Source organism: Glandiceps talaboti, chromosome 1, assembly GCF_964340395.1.
Source record: "Glandiceps talaboti chromosome 1, keGlaTala1.1, whole genome shotgun sequence".
Lineage (NCBI taxonomy): Eukaryota > Metazoa > Hemichordata > Enteropneusta > Spengelidae > Glandiceps > Glandiceps talaboti.
This window is the reverse complement of record NC_135549.1, coordinates 24,833,929-24,854,647: the sequence shown is the minus strand read 5'-3', so window position 1 is coordinate 24,854,647 and position 20,719 is coordinate 24,833,929. Positions and strand designations below refer to the sequence as shown.

The following is a 20,719-nucleotide window of genomic DNA, read 5'->3' as shown; positions in this document are numbered from 1 at the left end:
AATTGACAGAGAACGTGTACATATGTGATAGATTGTTTTTAGAATTTTTTAAACAAAAGGCAAACATCAAATGTAGACATGTTGAAGAACTGAAGATCTGTTCAAGGAAGAATTCAGTGTGGATTGGGTCTTTTAGCGCCATATAGGCGATTTTGCAACGTTGTCGGTTGATTTATCAAAAAGAATTGACAGACAAATCACCCTACACGTGCAGAAATCACAATACGTATATCTTCTTCTTAGGATCCTTGCCATAGACCTGGATATAACAGGTTTGACACAAATTGTCATGGCTTGATGAGTAATTTTAATTAGTAGCCATCATTATGCATTACAATCCATTAAGTAAAATTCGAAGTTTGGATATTCACAAACGTTAAATAAAAGAATTTCATTTTTTTCTTCATGAAGAGAAATACATAGAATGACAAGCTAGAATGGTTTCTGATTGACGCGATGAATAGAATAGTTGACATGAATGTTAGAATACACAATACCCGGACATTTTTGTTTAAAGATTAAGATAACAATTCACCACACTTCCTCTTGACTACAATTCTTTGCACGTTTACACAAGTGCATAGCAGATCAAATAAGTATCGGACCAGAGGAAGATGAACTTGAAATGTTAATTGAATTTTCTCTTGTTTATGTTTTCACAAGAATTCGGTGAGAACGTCTATCAGAACATTATCTATATATTAAAGACATTTCGATGCGATTAGAACCTATTCGTATATTATTAACATTTAACGAAAAGTTAAAGAAATACTTCTTAAAATCTTACGGCTTACAGTTAAAAACAAATACAGATATTTTAGGTTGTGAGACAATATGAAAGTCAACGTTTAATATAAACAATTAAAACACACTTTGTAAATATGAATATTACTCATTTTCATAATCGTATTAGCAATCGACCTTTCTGCACGAATTTCCACTGGCGCTTAATAAGAGTAATACAACATTGTCAGTATCTTGATTAAAACCAAACTATTTTCCCGTTGACAGTGTTAAATCATGGCAGATAAAACAATATTGTATTAAATACATCAGAAATGTGAAAATTCATCACTTTTGTTAACGTTTGGTTCGCCTTCCAATTTTGAAGGTTGATTGACCTCTTCAGGGCACTGTGCGCTTTTATCAGATTTTTTGTCCGACGTCATTTTGAGTGGCAGTTTAATGATGTCTCTCTTCAACAGATATCTACACAACAATACTCTGGTAAGCTGAATTAAAACCAAAACAACGAAGATGATAAAAAAATACAACTATTTAGGTAATTGATGCAATAAATAAGACAAGGTGAAGGGTTATTAACCCTTACTTAAAACGTAGATACAACGCCATGGGGAAATCGAGTTGGAACCCCATATCCACTGATAACAATATATAGTCCTTTAATCCAATACACTGGCACAAATGAAAATGCTAAATATAGCAGATCGTGGCATATAAAATAATACACCTAAGACTGACGGGAAGGATAACATTCGTGTGGAGGCATCATCGTTGTTTCAGTACTTGTTTCTAAAAATACTCTGTTTATAACTCATTTCAAAATAGTTCCCTTCACACTACACATTGTCATTAATGTTATCACATGAGAATATCATTACTATATCTCTCACAAACTATTTGTCTTTATAAAGTGGGGAGGGGTACATTCATAAATTTCACCATCATTAATCCCCCCCCCCCAAGTTGAGGAAGTGACGTCGATAGAGCGCAGATTACTGATGCTCAATCACCGACTTATATAATGTATTTTGTTACTTGTATTGCAGAACACATCTTCTGGACAGGAGATATATAATATTACGGTCGACAATGGAATGGGACTGAATTTGTGATCTTATCACCTTTGCCTATTTGTCAAGGAAAGCAATGTCAACTGAATATTTTCAAGATACACTTATTTGACTCACCTCTTTGTACGATATGTCCCTTGATTTCACATCTACATTATCAGTCTCTCGTGCCACAGTCATCTGTTGATAAAAAAGTGAATGTTAATTTTTCATTTCGTCTTTCCTTTCATCAAAATGAATCTAATGGTAAAATTAGCATACTTTTGTACGATATATAGCTCACGTCTCTTTCTACACATTGCATTGTTGTGGAGGTCATAGGTCATGTGAAATGTATTCTTTCGTGACTGTATCATTGACAAATTATGTAAAACCAAATATTCCATTGAAGATGTACAAGGGCACTGTTGAAGAAAACCTTTAAATATTCTGCCTCTTGTATTTTAATCTATTATGCTTTACTGTATGATTATTAATTAATACCACGGGAATATAACTACTGTACCTCAACGTCCTCAATAGTTCGCCCTGATTGGTCACCTTTCCATTTCGACCATAGATACTTTATACAAGGCACTGACGGAATGATGTTGTACGGCGCTGGCAATACAGGTGTATCAACGTGCATGTAGAACAACCATAGCTTAGTTCTGTAATACCTCCAGTGGTTATCAATATCTCCCTGTAATTCAAATAATGTAAATGTATTTGATATGAACATTATTGATTATATTATATTATATTACATTACATGTATATTATATTATATTATAGCATATTATATTATATTATATTATATTATATTATATTATATTATATTAAATTACAATATATATATATATATATATATATATATATATATATATATACGTATATATATATATATATATATATATATATATATATATATATATATATATATATATATATATATATTTATCAATGGAAGAAGACGAGTCTGTTATTTCATTATGGATTTACGCTATGGTCCGTGTCACCAAACTGTGTGTAGTGTGTGAGGGTGTGTGTACAGTCAGGTGGGTCATTAACTGTTAGGTGTACACCAATCATATGTACATTAGTAGTATAAAGGTTACACATTTTTAAGTAAGAACTTATTAGCATGCATGTAGTTGCTGATAAGTTCGGTTCTACTGTTCGAGGCGGTTGATTTATCGGCGGTTATACATCGTCTCAAACTACGGCCTCTTTTACGGCACCGTCCAAAACGCACCGTCAAGGGATTCGTTATTTCGAAGTTCGCGGAAGAAATAACAGCTCTGGTTTGCGAGAATGCGGTTATGATAAAATATTTTTCCCAGAGGCATAGTTGACATCCATTGGTAACATTAGAGTATTAGTTAGCTTGTATGAGGACTGACCAGTTCATATCGTAATTAGTTTTGTTATCTTTGACGTGCCAACTGTATTTACTGAACGTAGTATCTTTCTTCTTGTGTTCAAGTTTAAATGAAAACTAGTAGTTATTCCATCCGCTTTTGAATTCTGTGTCACTAACACCTATGAGTATTTTATGATCTTGGTTAGTGGTAACCGTAGCTTTGTAGACAATGCTTTTTATTAGGCATTTTCCTGCAAGGTGGCATTCGTTTGGTTTCCTGCAGTTACAGTTACTGTATTGTGCTTGACTCGCCTTTGAGAGGATGGATTTGTTGTGTGCATTTATTATTCTACCCATGTTGTCCATGCAACAGCATTTCCCTATATCCAGCGCACTCCATAAAATCTTCAACCGTTAAATTAAAGTGAGCTACAGTTGCATGGAAAACTTGGGTAAACTATTGACACAAATATCTTCCTTAGGACACTGTTGGTAATATAAATTTTCCCCGTCAAGTCTTATGAGACAAACATTTCTGCATTTTCAATTACTTACTTCCTGCATACATGGTAAACTAGTTATTTCCCACATCAACACTAATAAAAATGTGAAAAAGTAAACGAACTGATTGTTCCATTCTGACCTTTGCCCCTAGAGGCATATCCCCACGTCTGTGTTATAGAGTAAAGTACGTTATTAGTTACAACGTTAGTGTATTTAAATGTCGACGGGGGTTTATGCCTTTTAGCCTGAAGGCTGACAATTTGATGCATTTAGATGGAGCTTTATAGACGTAAATATAAGTCTTACCTGAAGTCTTGCGTACGTGTCAGACATCATAGCAATACAGATATTAAGTAGAATAACCAAAGCCAATAGACCAAATGTCACATATAGCGTATAACCAAAAATCTCATAATAAACGGTAGCATTAATGCTCTGGTCATCAGATGCATTGACTTGAACATTGACATTGATTATACCAGCTGATGGATCACTTCCAAAGATCATGGACATCAACGTCATGACACTCGTGTCTATGCTGTGCAAGAAAAAAGAAGGAACCATAATGCTGTTTATGCATATTTATAACACAGTGATAGTTTATTGATATTTAGCCTATAATGAATATGGTCTAAGATACTGTGTTGCCCCTCTCTGTTTCCCCTGACAACCGACATTGTCTCCGTAACACTCCGGGTAATGTAGAATGTGCCTTGGCGATACACATGGTGTATAGAGGCTGTCAGACAACAGCAGTGATGTTATATTATACAGGAGTATTGATAGTGCAAATACAGCTATCTGATTGGTCAAGACATTGATATCACACCCTCGTTAAATCAGGATAGAGCACAGGTGACACACATGCATCAGTGGCCATTAATGAAGATAGGATAGTGAGGTTTGTTTCCCAATTTTTTAAAAATATTTTCAGCTGACATAGATTCACTCAAGTGACAAGGTGATTGCTTTGTTTGTCAGCATGATTGACTGATTGATTGATTGATTGATTGATTGACCGACCGACCGACCGACCGACAGACTGACTGGTTTGTTAGTTGATAAAACATTGATGGAACCTTAGTGTGTATATTCAAGCCAAGTTAGTCATAAATTCATTATATTATTCTGTGTATTACTATGCAATTTCAAGCTAAATGTAGATAGTGTTATTTTCATCCAATCCAATTAATACCAGGCAAAAGCCAAGTTCTGAATGTTCGAACATAAAATATGGCATTTATGCGCCTAGTTTTGATTCCCCAGACTCTCACATAACCCCCGAGCGAGAGTCTGGGAAAATACAATGTCAGCGATTGTAAGGGCAACATGGCCGCTGTCGAGATCTGGGACAGTCATTGATTGGACAAACATTATTACGAATTTTCATTTTTACGAACTCAGTATGTATTTCGCAGAAATCATAATATAAACGCTTTGAAAACCGTCTTTGTTAGGAGATTAACCATCAAGAGTTGCTACCATACAATTGTACTACAGAGGTCATGTTAAGGGTCATCCTCTCGGCGCAGGCATCTTGTAACAATCGTGAATCGTTGAATTTTCCCAGACTCTACCTCGGTTGTTATGCCCTCAACGGCAAGACACTCCGAGACTACATTTATACTCGCGTTTTACAAGGTCACGACATCGTGCATCTATAGTATTTTTCCTGTGAGGCCAAACGATCAGAAGCGGTGTTTTTATTTCCAAGACTTTCTTTTAAATTAAGACTGTTAGGGTATAACTGTACTATTGTGCAACATGTTCTTCATTCAGGCAGAAGCAACTTGTGACATAAGAGTATTTTCACACCGCGTTGTGACAATGCTCCTTATACCACGAGTAATTTCCTAGGCCGAAAGTAGAAAACTATCGAGTAAAAATACATAGATGTTCATGAAATTAATTATATTGATAACATTATTTTGCCTCGTATACTTACTCTGTGAACTCTTGTATTTCATGCAAATAAAGATAGTAGAACCCAAAGCCAAAAGCAAGTACTGTGTATACAAATATAATTATGAACTTGATGACGTCATTTGTCATGGCAACAAAGAGCATGAGCATAGAACCAAGATAAGCATTGAGAAAGACGAATTCCATAAAGCGAACACATGCTAAGGTTATAAACACCCCTGACGATGTGTCCCAGTACAGAAGAAATAGCAGTCCCAGGTTATGGCTATTACTTATTTCCCGTAAGATAACGTCAAAAAGGGCATCAAAGACGACTATCATATGCATTATGTTCCATAGATAAGCAAAATATGATTTCATACCAAATGTATACATTCGCCTAAATTCTGTCACTAATAACGCGACGCTTTGAACAAGTATACAATAGGAAACCACAACTTGTCCCTCCATAGCACCCATTGAATCAAAATATAAACCCATAATAAGAATAAGTGTTAGAAAGAGCAAGTAGGAAAGCATCTGCATTACGAATTTTGCTTTTGGACTATCTAGCACATACCGCACTGGTGAGCAAGGGGCAATGATATAGACAATAGCTAGAAATGGCAGAAAACAAAGATAGATCAAAACACAGTAAAGGTGATAAAGAAGGGTCCATCCGAATCCATCTCTCCTGTGCCATTCTGGTTGACCTCGCAACCATTCGTCTCTTGCTACTCTGTGGCATTTATGGTGGGCAACAAACTGTAAAATAAAATAAGATTTTCAATAGATCATAAACATGTATGTATGTATGTATGTATGTATGTATGTATGTATGTATGTATGTATGTATGTATGTATGTACGTACGTATGTATATATGTATGTATGTATGTATGTATCCATAAATTAAGCAATCCATATACGTTATAGCGATATTATCAGTAACATGTCTATAATTACAGTGACACACTTCATAGTATGCATCGAATGGACGATTCAACGTTAGCAAAAAATTATTAACCAACTTATCTCACTTTGATGATATCTTTCTTCAGGTTATTAGATCCATACAGCATGTTAATTATCATTTTAGGGTCAGATATAAGTTACAACATTCATTAAGAACATGCATGTCTTATACAACTATATCTGCATACCTCGATATGTTTTGTCTCAACTGCTTTTGTCAGGACAGGCAGACACGCCTTTCGTTTTTCCTCAGTTACATTCCCTTGTAGGAGAGTTTTCACCTCTTGAGAACTTTGACAGCTATCTAGCAAGTCCAAAACAAATGTATTCAATCCGTCTCTCAATCTCTTGTATTGTAGCTGTAACGAACAAAAATATAAAAACAGATACAACAAACCAAAGTTCGTTATTGGGACAAAAAAAGCGATTTAGAACTATCTATGCATCTTGATGTTTAAATATACAGGTATCGACAGATTACCGACTTACAGTGACAATTATATATATATATATATATATATATATATATATATATATATATATATATATATATATATATATATAGTGACAATATACTCAGCATATACAATATGTCTATACTGGAGCAAACAGTATGTTCTTTAAGGCGCCCATATCAGGTGATGAAATGGAATCTTAGAATTTTTGAACTTTAATAGTAGAACATCACTGACTGTACCGTTAGTCGTCCAATGATTGCGAAAGCATGAAACACTGTGTAACGGCCCCTGTGTATCTTACTTGATACTGTATTATTATTATTATTATTATTATTATTATTATTATTATATATATATATATATATATATATATATATATATATATATATATATATGTATATATATATATATATATATATATATATATATATATATATATATATATATATATATGTGTGTGTGTGTGTGTGTGTGTGTGTGTGTTTTGGAGTTGTTAATACTTTATATATTTCATTTTTCATATGATATTCTGAAGAACCTGTCCTTTACCTTCGATGTGTCAATAATATCTCGTGATTTTGAAAGTGTTTGCAATTCAGCAGATAACTCCATGGATGTTACAATTGGATCATCCTGTGCCTGAGATATATAACACGGACTGCAAAGAGCGTGGTATGCTTCTAATCTGGAGTCATCCTCAAGTATGTCTCTACTCTTGCCTGAAGTTTGAAAATATAGAACGGACTGGTTATTACCCTCTGAAACCAGATGTCAACTGGATGCCTATCATGAGGACAAACACAAGTCATTTGATTACTGTTCCTATATCCCTTTGTTATCATCAATGCATATACCAAATTATATATGGAATTTGAAGCATGCGTTCTTAGATATAGCACACGGCGTTTTGTCACCATCAGTGTGTGCAAAAACAGCATATGAAATGGGAAGCATGCATGAAGGTCTTGCCTTATTACCACAATAATTAAGTATGCCATACGTTCTTTAAAACTATTAGCTACACCAACAAGCTTAATGTTCTAAGACACGTGCACTTTGTTACCGTCACTTTGTGTTCAAAATTATACAATTTTGAAGCTGCCATTTAAGTCTAAATACCGAATTATGCAAATTACGCAATAATATTCACTTGAATTTGCCGAAATGTAAATGGGTCTTGCTATTTCCGTAAGAAAGATGTGTTACAAGTTTCACTGGAATTTATGGTATAGCGTCAGGGAAAATGTGTCCACAGTCAGACAGACAGGCAGGCACGCGAGTAGACAGACATACAACATAAACCTTCCTTTAACAGTAAGGTACAAACTGAACAAATTAACCGAGATGTATACATATACATACACGGAAACACATTTTTTGAAATCTTGGTTCTCAAGTTACTACATCAACGTTGACAGTAGACATTTGGTTCCGAAGTTACATCAACATTGATAATAAAATCAGGGTGTACAATATTTAATAGATCATGTGACTAAAATTAACATATGTTTGAGAACATGAGTTTGTTTTAAATACAAATAGATAATATGGCCATGCTTGATTATATAATAAGGATGCATTTGCGTGTATGCAAGTTATTATTTTGATTTGCCATTTCCACTGTCTTTCTTAAACCCCTACCCCCCGGTGGCCAATGTACAAAGTTAAAAGGTGCATGTAGGTATCCAACATCAGCACAAAGTGTAGATATTCTGTTGTCATGGCAAAAAAGTGTTCCTATGGTAACATTAAGTTTTATCTTACCAGCCATTATATCTGAATGTTGACATTTGATGAGTTTGTATGTGCTGTTGAAAGTACATAACATGGCCCAATGTTTAGAATTAGGTAATATTGTAAAGGACATAACCATGGCAACATATCAACTTTTGATTACATGTATATTTGTGAATCCCGGATTTTTGATAAAGCTCAACAGAGCCTCGCGGCACAAATTGATGCATCGCAGCAATGTGTGTTTTATAAATACTTGAATGATGCTTTCCTTTTGCAATATTATTTGGGTAAGCCGATACCAAGTTTGTATAAGAAATTGATTTCCAAATATCGTCTCTCGTCCCACAATTTAACCCTAGAAACTGAGCGTTATCATGGTACATTAAGGCATACGAGAAATTGTCCACATTGTAATAATGATGTCATACTGAAATGTCCATTATATAGAGAATGTTCGTGTTATCAAGCCATATTATTGGAAAAAAAACACCCGCCTTTAAACTTGTACAACTATTATCCATGGAAAACGTAAAGCAGTTTTGCAATTTAGGTAGATATTTAAAACAGGTAGGGCTCCTACGTTCTGTTCATATATCAACAGTACATTCTCCACCACGTTTCCTTTGTGACGTTTTTTTCTTCTAATTCTGCAACTGATGAGTAGAAATTGCTCAAAGTAAATAAATAAATAAAAAAATGAATATCAATTACTATTAATCTAATAATTTACGTCACAATATGTCCTACCGTTTGACTTGGCAGTTGACGGTTTATCCAGATGATTTGCTCCATTCTCCAATAGTAATTTTATCATACTAAAATCATTATTTACGGCCGCGATTTGCAACGGAGTCACGAGTTTACCACAACGCTTCCCTTCACAGTTGATGTTCACATATGGTGAACCATTCTGAAAAAGATACATATTAGAGTTAATTCTTAGAAAAAAAACATGCCAGCGAGGACTATATCACACTTTAATAGTGCATGTACAAGCGTTGGCACCCTTGACCGAAATTTTGATTATGCAAAAGACGACCGCGTCCAATTAAAGGCATCATAACAATTATGGTAAAGAGTGTCAGCCCGAGATACTCATTTATCCAATCATTCACAGGTCCACTTATTGTTTATTGTTCATTCGTCATCGGTAGAAAAGTTTTCCTTTCATATGTTTCATGGTGTGTTTCCAATTTGTAATTCAAGGTAACCATTGAATGTGGCATGGCATTATTTGTAGGGGTGACTCGAGTGACCCAACAATCCATTAGTAATTATATATTTATTCTTTATATGCTAATAAATAAGCTCCTGTGCCTCACTGCTGAATTAATCGTGTAAACGTGCTTGCGCAGCTCTAGAAAACATCACTGTTGTGCGCAGTATAGATGATCATCGGTCGAAATAACTCCAACGGGCAATAGTTTCTGCACGTGCGATGATTGCCACCGCGCGGGCAACAGTCTATTTAAAGCAGCTCATGTGATTCGATTGTAAAATATGTCACCTTGTGTAAGGTGTAATAAATCATATCATGTCAAGTTTGGATGACACCAACTGTCGCATGCAGCATATCAGCTTCCCTCATTGTATATGTGAAATTTACGTCATGTTCTATGACCCATTCGCGTTGAACGGTACACCGATAAATAGCGCCATCTACACCGAGTTTCGCATTCAGCGACAGAGTAGAGAGCAAAGTGGGCACCCATCAATAATTGTAAAACCTATATACTCATTAATCCTACTCGGTTACGAGATGATGAAACGTTAAAATGTTTCCCGCGCTACACACAAACACACAAATATATATACAGTATACTAATAGTGAACATCCCCTTTTTACAATTTTGTTAGCGAGTGTTTTTGTTTTACCTGTAAGAGTTCACTGACACCTTTCACATCTCCGCTGTCAACTTTGTCTAGTAATTCCGCTTCGTCACGTGTCAGTTTCGGACTGTGGCTTTCTTCTGCCAAATAATTCCATTCCCGTAATGTTAGTTGAAATGACATTCCGTTATTTCTGTCAGTTCAACGGATGCAGCTGTATACTTTAAAGTAGTTGTGTTTGGATTCCAGTGCTGAAAAAGTTAAGTAATAAATTAATCAGTAGTTCTTTAATCCAAAAACTGTTTCTATCTTCGACTAGTTTCGCACCCTGAGCGTTTGTTTTCCTCAAGAGTTCAATTGAATGAAAACGTAAATATGCTAGAGAATAAAAGAACGTGTGTAAAGCCAACGCACGCCAGGTGAATTGCAAGTATAACATCAAAATACATAGAATGCCCTAGAGTAAATATAAAAAGGGCAAACATGAATAAATTAAAACTATCTAGTGTAAAACTAAATCTACTACAAATAAACAGAATTGTATCAGGTAATAAGGACATATATTGAACATAATATTATATTTACAATAACAAACAATTAAATAAATGACAAAAAGTAAGGGTTAATTTCTTACAAAAGATTTGTTTTTACTGTAATAAATAACCAATTATGCTTTCATGAATATATGATATATTTATTGGTTGGAAAAATCAACCCTTTGGGCGCGCTAAATTTCTGAGCAAACAACAGCGTTCACAAATTAAAGAATACATCTTGTTTTTTTTATTAAATAAACAATATAGTTTCAATTTTTTTACGTTGCGAAATTAGGCAATTTTAAATTAGTTTTAAATTTGGAATTTCATCCATAAAGACGGTCTGTTTTTCAAAAAAGTCCAAAAATAGCTTTACAGCATTGTTTGTTACATTTCACTCTGACGAACTGTTCTGTTATCTTATAATATCAAACTGTGGATAAATTGACGATAGAATGGTAAATCATTATTTATCACATTCTAGTTCAAACGCCGTAACCTTTTGTTTTATACTTGGCAACCGACGTAAAACCCTCAGCTATTTTTCAATACTAGTGTACCGTGACCCTGTGAATTTACTTTCACCAAACTACTTAATTATGTAAAAGAATGTTTAGTCCCATTCATTTCTGTTATAGAGACGTGACAAAACGGTTGGAGTTTTGAAGGTTACTGCTGTCAGATATGAAGCATAACGTTCACATGTGGATATTCATACACAATTTTAGAGGGCTCATATATACAGTCGGTTACGATTTAACGTTGTACTGCTGCCACCATACACAGCTAAGAACCTTCAATACAAATCTAAAATGAACATGGTCTTTGTAAGACTGGCAATGAACAAAGGGATTTGACACTATTGCCCTCAGTATGAATGGTTATATTTAATTGAGAATACTTGTATTATGCTACCTGTCAATGTGTGCTGGGGGTAAACTGCGCTTCCCTGAGGCAGTGCAGTATTGGTCACTGTCTGTATGGCGTGCAGACAATATAAAAATGATCTCTTTAACCTTAACACGTGTGTAGGTCGTCTGCACGTAAATTATGTAGACATTTTTCACTATGACCCTTTGCTTTGGTGACCTATATTGGAGTTATACGGTAACACTGAACCTGTTGATAAACACCATTAAGCGAATATACATCTGAAGAGTATGAATGCTTGGACATCCATGTACATCGGGTCGTATAAAATACAACATATATATACCAAACTCTAGAAGTTTTCAGTACAGACTATGCATATGTACCCAGGTCCATCCTTCATTAGTGTTGCTAGGTCATCTTGCCAACCCAACCAAGCATGTCGTATAGTCAACACTCATGGGTAAAGTCTATCTAGTTGTTAACTGTGATTGTCTTACAGTATTTGAAAATTTGTGTCTTACAAATTAAGTGTTTAGGAGACATTGATAGCATTATGGCGTGCGCATGTCAGTGAAATAGAGAAGAACTTAATTTGAACGTTGGCACTGATTCATACGACATGATTGGAAGGTGGGTAACCTTAGAAAAATAAACCATAAGAATTATGACTGTAAAGTCGATAACTCCGTGCTTTGAGTTTCAGGGTTATGGCAGACGACTCTGCGATTCACTTACTTGGCTGTAATGCCGCTGTACGTTGTTGTCACGGGAACCGCACTAATCCGCGTTTCTCGGATCACGCCTTGTTCACTATACTGACGTCTTCGTTGTTCTCAAGGCTGGCTATTTTCCCACGAAACGAATAGCTCTATAACTTAAGGTCACGCCAATTGTACATAACCATCCACCAAGATCAGCTGTAAAATTCTTGAAAATCGCATATTGAAATGTCCGTTATTCCAACCAATGGGCGCATGATATATTCTTCCAACGCTGTTGTGGCCGTATTTACAGCTCACAACTTGAACTTCAACCCGAGACTCTTTTTTTTTCGCAATCGACCTTAATATAATATGCATGTATTCAATGTCCTGATTTAAATAACAAACCCTTTTATGCCCTGCCTTTTATGCCCTGCTATTAACCTCGTCTGACATATAAGAGCTTTTCAAAAACTGAACAACTGTATTAGGATGATATGAAGGTCATTCTTAAATAATCTTCGAAGAGAAGAGCAAATTTAACCGTATGTTGTGATAATTCCGGCTAAATACATAGTCTTGCTGTTGTCTTGTTCGTTTGTTTTCTTTGATTTAAATATAATATCAAATAATAATTGTCGTCATGGCAACTATGCTATGTTAGCGCCAAATCTATACAAAATGACCTTTATTCTTTAATATAATGCATTAGCGACGCATTCGCATTTATAATTCATTGAACCCTGTTGTAAGGATAGATGGATATAAGGATATAAACTCTCGATCTCATATGCTATAGCACAGCTAAAATGGTGTAGGTTTGTTGTTTCACTCATGTAACATGACATTTAATACATATCCAGAGACAACTTCTAATGCAAAGCAAACAATTCCTTGGGTGCACAGTGGGGATGTAGAAGTAGGCAAGTTGAAATGTTGATTATCAGTTAGAAAATAAACAATAGTAGCCATTGAAATCATCAAGTCCATGTGTAATGTTTTCATTAGAAGCCTGTTTTTACTGCACTATGATCATGAAATAGCAATGCTTATCCGGTGTTCAATGTAATTGAGGAAAGGTTCCAGCTGCATTTGTTGTGTCTCCGTTATTGTTAGTCTATAGTTAAAATATGTCTAGCTCCGTGTCAAAAAACATAATATCCCATGAGTGAAACACCAAGACTACATCATTTTAGCTATAATTTAGTGTAAACACATGTATATAGTATTTGTTTATTTATACCAGAACGGAAGTCAGTACAAAGATGGCAGTATTCACATTTCAGGTTTTTGCTTTCCCAGAGATAAAGTCGAATTAACGCGCAGATACATATGTATGATTGGAGAGTCTCTACGTATACTTATCTCTATACATTTCAACTGTTGACAGAAGTGGTGATTAATGTTGTTTAAGTACCAGAGACCTACTGTTCCTAGCTGCAATAATTGTAGCGTTTGGTGTGACTTTGAGGGCTTTTTCGTCTGTTTTTGTACCTTTTTTCGTTCCGACGTTTGACCAAAATCAAACGCTACAATTCCTCTAACGCAAATGCAAACACACAGATAGTAGAAAACAGTTGTCTGATGATCGCACAATGCGTGAAACTCCGAGTTACAACCAAGAAAGAGTTCCAGTACTACCAAAACTATTGCGCTCTACCACTGCGGTATAGCGCACTGTCTTAGCAGATTGATACTCACCGAGTTATATATATATATATATATATATATATATATATATATATATATATATATATATATATATATATATATATATATATATATATATATATATGTGGGTTTTTTTGTGTGTGTGTATGTGTGTGTTCGTGTGTATTTTTTTAATTCTTTTAATATTAGGCTGTCATTGCACTTGTCAAATGCTTTGTAATCTTTTGATCTCTTTCAGTAGATCGTTCATGGAATTATTTAATTTATATCATCATCTATTGCTTTACAATTCACCGAACGATGTGCTGTGTTGCTGTCAGCTGGAAATAATATACTTAAACAATCCTTTAAAAGAATATAAGCTTGTAGCATATGTGTTAATGTACAAATTATTAAGGCAGAATGCGATATACACCTATCGCACAGGTACTGTTAAGAGTAGAAATATAAATCCAGTATACCCAAATTCTTGTGTGGCTAAAACAGCATTTATCGCCATCGTGTAACCTGGCCAATATGATGTCATTTTCACGAAACTGGGTAGCTTCGAAGGTGAAACATATTCTTTTCATCTTAATTATCGCCTTTGTGTCATACTTTATATTGGAAAACTCGGTAAGTACGCCAGTAGTTATTTAGTCAATGCATCCATTAGTATAACAACTTTTTTCTCGGTTTTTTATTTTTATGCTAGTCTGAATAAAAGGGTGGGGTTTCCGATGCCGTACACATGGAATTGTGGCAAACCGGGGTGAGGTGGCCATAACAGTAGAGCATAACCAGCACAAACCAGAATAATAACATTGCTTCAATTTTGGTAATTTTGGTTATTATTAAAGTAATTTTAATCGTCGAAATTTGGCAAGATCAACTTTCAAGATCTGCCTGTCTCCAGTAATTTTTGGTAATTGTCGAGATCTGCCTACTGTAGTCACAAAATGTCGCAATGATATGTGGTGAAATTGACTTGCACGGAGAGAGTACAAAAGACAAGACTACAATGTCACAGTTAAGCAAACGTGAAGAGTCAACTTAAAATACTGAGAACAGCATTATAATTTAAACAGAGGGTTGCAGAGCCGATGACAAACACAACTGAGACCAAAACGTACACTTTCTTTGATACTTTCAAACCCAGAAAAAAATATAGTGTACGGGTGCGACATTAAAGTTATCGTAATACAGATACAGCTGTATTAATACAATTCTACTCTTCTCTGTAAAAGTACCACCTGATCTTGAAGGAGACAGCCAATTATTGTCTGGTATTATTTCCCTCCACACAGCTATAAGAACAAGAATAAACTTTTCGTTTTGGAGTGTTTTAATGCAGTCGTTTGCAGTGCAGTCACCTTTGGTATTGTTTGTTGGGGAGGTAACCTGTCCCGAAATAAGATGAGATGGGAAGACTAAACAGGATTATCAAAAATGGTGTTTCTGTGTATGTATATGCATAACAGGAAATCGCTGGGAGCAATTCCCAGCACAATTTTTTTTTTAAAAAAGGTAGCCAAATTATCGGTAAACGAAGTGAAAGTGTAGATTTTATCTACAACAAACGGCGAACGCATACCATGGAAGGCTCGTAGTGTTCTGAAAGACCCTTCCCATCCACTCTAGATCTATGCAGAATTCAACGAACGTCAAATTTCTAGGAGTGGAAGATATCGTGCCCCAGTAGCTAAAGCAAAGCGTTTTAAATCGTCTTTCGTCCCATCTGCTATCTCAGTTCTTAATAATAACCATTATCGTTCCTTTTAGTGCCCGGCTGGTGTTTTTAGTAAGCCTGTGTAATAAGCGTAATGCTTTCTTTTGTATTGCTTTTATTTTTGTTTTAGCAGCTGCTGCATAGATTATCGTTTTAATTTCCTCTAGTGGTTTGAATAAAGTAATTCTGATCTTGATCCTGAAACCACAACCTGCAAATTCAGTTGAAAAATAGATTTATGTGAGAGATGTCAAGTTTCCAACATGTGACATGAATACTGAAGACCCGCTCGTCAATAGCTAGGAAAGAGCAAATTGAAGATAGATAATATGGTAAACGTAAATAGCTCCAAATCAACCGACGCCAACAAGACGGTCGTGGTAAACTAACAACTATGGCATATTACCCCAAAAAATTCCAGTCACATAGTTAAATGTTTGGTATACTTGAAGCTGCGTGTTATGATAATAATGTTGGGTTCTTATATAGCGCTTTCCCACTCCGTGCTCAAAGCACTTTATAATTATTACCCTGGCTCGGATCAGAACGACACAACGGCCCTTTAGTCTCTTCCTCAACTCCCCGGGGAGCATACTTAAGCGCATAGGATTAAAACCTTCACATTGCAACCTACATCCTACCAGGTCCCAAATTTTACAGCTTGGTTGACTGAGGTATAGTCATGGTTCAAATCTTGCCACTCAGAAACAAACAGAAGACGTCGAACCTGCAACCTGTAGATTCCAAGCCGGTCAAACTAACCATTCAGATCACCCATCATGACTCCACATAGATACTCCATTATTGATAACCCTACTTCAACAACAACAACAACAACAACAACAACAACAACAACAACAACAACAACAACAGCAGCAACTACGACTACTCAAGGGACATCTATGAATTATGATGATAATGCTGTCGAGCAACAGTGTTTTGCTTGTCTGTCAGTCTGTCTGAATTTATACATCCATTGAACTATCAGCAAGTAGCTCAACAGCACGAAACTACATCAGATGAATGAAGACAATATACTGATTTTTTTCTTCCGTTTAGAACACTTTTAAACATTATAGCTAAATGATATAGGCTTGGTGGTTTACTCCTGGGACAGTACTTTTTTGACACAGAGCTAGGCATATTTCAACTCTGACTAACAATAACAGAGCTACAATAAACACAGCAGGATCATTTGCCCAATCACATTGAACACTCAGTCTGATAGACATTGTTATTTTTCACAGTGCAGTAGGAACAGGCTTCTAATGAAAGCATTAGATGATTTTAATGGCTGCAATGGTTTATTTTCTGGTAATCAACATTTCAACTGGACTACTTCTACATCCCCACTGTTCACGGCTCCGAGGCTATGTAATTGTTTATTTTGCAATAGAAGTTGTCTGAGGGTGTGTATTAAATGTCAAGGCACATGAGTGAAACGCCAAGCCTACAGCTAAAATTCTCCATAAACCTCTCCATAAACCAGCTCATAATCGTATCGTTTTATTAGTAATAGTAATATGTGAAATAAAACACAAACTAGTATATTTTGGGAAATTCATGGACGGAAAACAAATTAATCATTTGACCGAGTCGCATCATGTTGTACGACGCATTCTTACTAAAATTGCTACTCGTATCATCTGGCTCGATAAACCACTCACTGCTATTTTTTTGTAAATTAAAATCTTACCAGCACGATTGCTACCTTTTATCATTGGCTCTACAAAATCACATCTCGATAAGTTCATACGTTAACATTTATTTTTGTTTGTTTGTTTGTTTGTTTGTTTGTTTGTTTGTCTGTCTGTCTGTCTGTCTGTTTGTTTGTTTGTTTGTTTGTTTGTTTGACAAATCCGTACTAAAAGTATTGCTTTATTTATCCTTTGACAAAATCTGTATTTATCACATTGTTCAACAACTTCCTATCAAAATTGCTACCTGGTGTCAATTACTAACTGGTGTCATTTGGCTAATAAACCGCCACTCATTGATACTTGTCTGACAATAGCTTACAAACATTTCCACATTGTACCATCTGACTACTACAAGAGAAAAAAATGCATGTATAATTATTACATATCTTGTTTGACGTTTCAGTATCAGAATATGTGCACCAAATGTCGTTTGAAATGAGCCATCCGTTTTTAGGAATGGTGAGACAAACAGACAGACGGACAGACGGACAGACAGACAGACAGACAGACACATACACAGACGTTTCATCCCTAATATAAAACCTTCCTTATGGAAGCTAAAATGGTACCAATTTACTTTTATTTCCACATGCAACTCCATGCCTTTGCCTCATCGGTAGTCACTTGAAAAAATCGTATTCCAGAGAGAAACCATGTCTATTTAGACTATAACAGTACACAGTCTGCATAACGTGTTTGTCTACTTAACTTATAATTGTCTTCATTTACTTCTTTCACATCTCAACAAACTCTCAGAAGTATTGAGACCAACGAGTATGTTATCTTGGGATCAAAGTAATTAAAAAAGTACCTATCTAACCTATTTCACTGATATAGTCATGTTATCGGAAATAAACAATTTATTTTATTTTGCCAAAGAAGAATAGGCAGACGCATACACAGATTAGATTTGATAAACGCATTACTTGTGTTGACACTCTTTGTATCTATACCATATAGTAGGTACCATGAACGTTTATACTTATTTAAGTTACACAAGACTTGATATGCTGTGTAGTTTCATTTTTTCAAGTAGGATAATAAAATATTAGTATAAAGAAGTTTAGTAATCATATATCCAATATAAACATTTTTCATCCGTATCGCAACTTTAGAACTAATTCTTACTATGTTAATATCGTTCCTTCCAGACGTTTACAAGTGTAGTGACGCACATACAAGATACGAAGAAAGCACCGGTACAAAGAGTTACAGCCGCATCAACAGTTTCGAAAGAAGACTTGCAGGGTTTTAAGTCGAAAGATTCACACTTCCGCGCCGAAATCTTTCCGTACATCAATTATAGTCATTTTGGGATGAGCTGGATGAGTGTCATTGAAGAATTTGAATGGTCTTACAGTAATTTGAATCGCGGTGATACCTCTGAACAGAAGTTAAATCCGTATGAAGCAGAAATTGAGTCCTTTGGATTAACTTCAACCTCCAAGTCAAAGTAAGAAAATTGTGAATTGTTATCTGTTTAGCTTGTTGCAAGCCGCAAATTATGTTAAACCCGAAATCAGAGTTATCTCGAGTTATAATGAATGGTAAATATAGCAATAACAAACAGAACGCAAACATAAAGAGAAAGAAATAACCAGAATTAGTCTCCGAGTATTTCCAATTGCAAATACAGTTTTTTTTTTTATCTGCGCATCTCTTCTTTGTCTGTTTCTGTCTCTATTTCTGTTGCTGTTTGTCTGTATGTTTGTCGGTATGTATGTATGTATGTATGTATGTATGTATGTATGTATGTATGTATGTTAGACTCTCTCACAGTCCTCGGAGCTTCGCTTTACTAAAATTGACGCTAAATGAATTATTTTGTATGTACCGATACCATCTACATAACGTACTCCATGATCGAACTTGAACAACCTTGTACTGTGCGCCCTCATCGACCACCTAGAGATATCTGTTCGTTGACGTGTGACTGCGACGCTCCGTATTTTCGCGAAGCCCCTTAATACGGAGCGTCGCAGTCACACGTCAACGAATGGTTATCTCTATCATGGTCGATGAGGGCGCACAGTACAAGGACATTCGAGTACGGTTAATTAGCTGGCATCGGTACATACAAAATAATTCGTTTAGCTTTAATTTTAGTAAAGCGAAGCTCCGAGGGCTGTAAGAGAGTCTAGTATGTACATTTGTATGTATGTATGTATGTATGTATGTATGTATGTATGTATGTATGTATGTCTATTTCTCTGTCTGTCTCCGTCCCCTTGTCTGTTAATCCATATATCTCTATATCCCACTTTGTCTTTTGTTTGTTTGTTTGTTTGTTTGTTTGTCTGTCTGCATGCATGCCTGCTTATAAGACTATTATAAGATTCATTATGTAAGCTGGCAGTCAGGTATATCTGTCGCTGTCCAATCCGTCCGTCCGTCCGTCCGTCCGTCTGTCAGTCGTTTTCTTTCTTTCTTTCTTTCTTTCTTTCTTTCTTTCTTTCTTTCTTTCTTTCTTTCTTTCTTTCTTTCTTTCTTTCTTTCTTTCTCTTTCTTTCTCGCCCATATATAAATATGTCCCTCCTCTCTCCCTCCCTATCTTTTCATATTCCTGGCTACCTGTTACTTGAATTTGTCCTAAAATGTCACCACTTTTTGTATTTTAGGTTATTCCTAGTGCATGACAAGGCCTTCGGAAAGGGTGATTACATTCAAGTCATCATGGAAGCCTATGATGAGTATGGTAATAGACGCTTACGTGGAGGAGACTTTCTACAAGGCTTGATGATAAATGAAAATCTCGGTACAAGAACTGGAGGGAAGGTATTCGATTATGGGAATGGCACCTATAGTATATATTTCTATGCTGCGTGGAAAGGGGATGCAACCATAGCCATCCATTTAGTACGCCACCGAGAGGCCATCTTGTACCAAAACTTTATAACTAGCTTTGAGAACACACGTATTGGATTCCAGGCAAACTTCACCGAGGGTAAACTAGTAGAAACAAGACATTG

The 20,719-nt window shown here is 35.5% G+C and overlaps 2 protein-coding genes across 2 annotated transcripts; both read right to left on the bottom strand.

Annotated features, from left to right (window-relative positions):
- Positions 1-795: 795 nt before the first annotated feature.
- LOC144434812 (transient-receptor-potential-like protein) lies at positions 796-3,993 on the bottom strand. The gene is made up of 4 exons (XM_078123325.1): positions 3,967-3,993; positions 2,320-2,496; positions 1,932-1,994; positions 796-1,232 (listed from the first exon to the last, which is right to left on the bottom strand). Exons 1-4 carry the CDS (start codon positions 3,991-3,993, stop codon positions 1,053-1,055), a joined length of 447 nt encoding a protein of 148 aa, XP_077979451.1. The 3' UTR covers positions 796-1,052.
- A 2,820-nt stretch (positions 3,994-6,813) lies between these two features.
- LOC144434806 (short transient receptor potential channel 6-like) lies at positions 6,814-12,822 on the bottom strand. Its single transcript, XM_078123312.1, has 6 exons — positions 12,706-12,822; positions 10,607-10,812; positions 9,479-9,641; positions 7,544-7,713; positions 6,857-6,895; positions 6,814-6,819 (listed from the first exon to the last, which is right to left on the bottom strand). Exons 2-6 carry the CDS (start codon positions 10,742-10,744, stop codon positions 6,814-6,816), a joined length of 516 nt encoding a protein of 171 aa, XP_077979438.1. The 5' UTR covers positions 10,745-10,812; positions 12,706-12,822.
- Positions 12,823-20,719: the final 7,897 nt, after the last annotated feature.

Bases quoted from the DNA above. Each gene is read 5' to 3' on its own strand.
- LOC144434812 (XM_078123325.1), bottom strand. From the start codon at position 3,993: ATGTCTGACACGTACGCAAGACTTCAG. The intron at 2,497-3,966 runs GTAAGACTTATA...TTTGAATTACAG, and splicing joins ACACGTACGCAAGACTTCAG to GGAGATATTGATAACCACTG. The intron at 1,233-1,931 runs GTGAGTCAAATA...GTTTTAATTCAG, and splicing joins GGGACATATCGTACAAAGAG to CTTACCAGAGTATTGTTGTG.
- LOC144434806 (XM_078123312.1), bottom strand. From the start codon at position 10,744: ATGTCATTTCAACTAACATTACGGGAATGGAATTATTTGGCAGAAGAA. The intron at 9,642-10,606 runs GTAAAACAAAAA...TATCTTTTTCAG, and splicing joins GTGTCAGTGAACTCTTACAG to AATGGTTCACCATATGTGAA. The intron at 7,714-9,478 runs GTAGGACATATT...TTCAAACTTCAG, and splicing joins GTCAACTGCCAAGTCAAACG to GCAAGAGTAGAGACATACTT.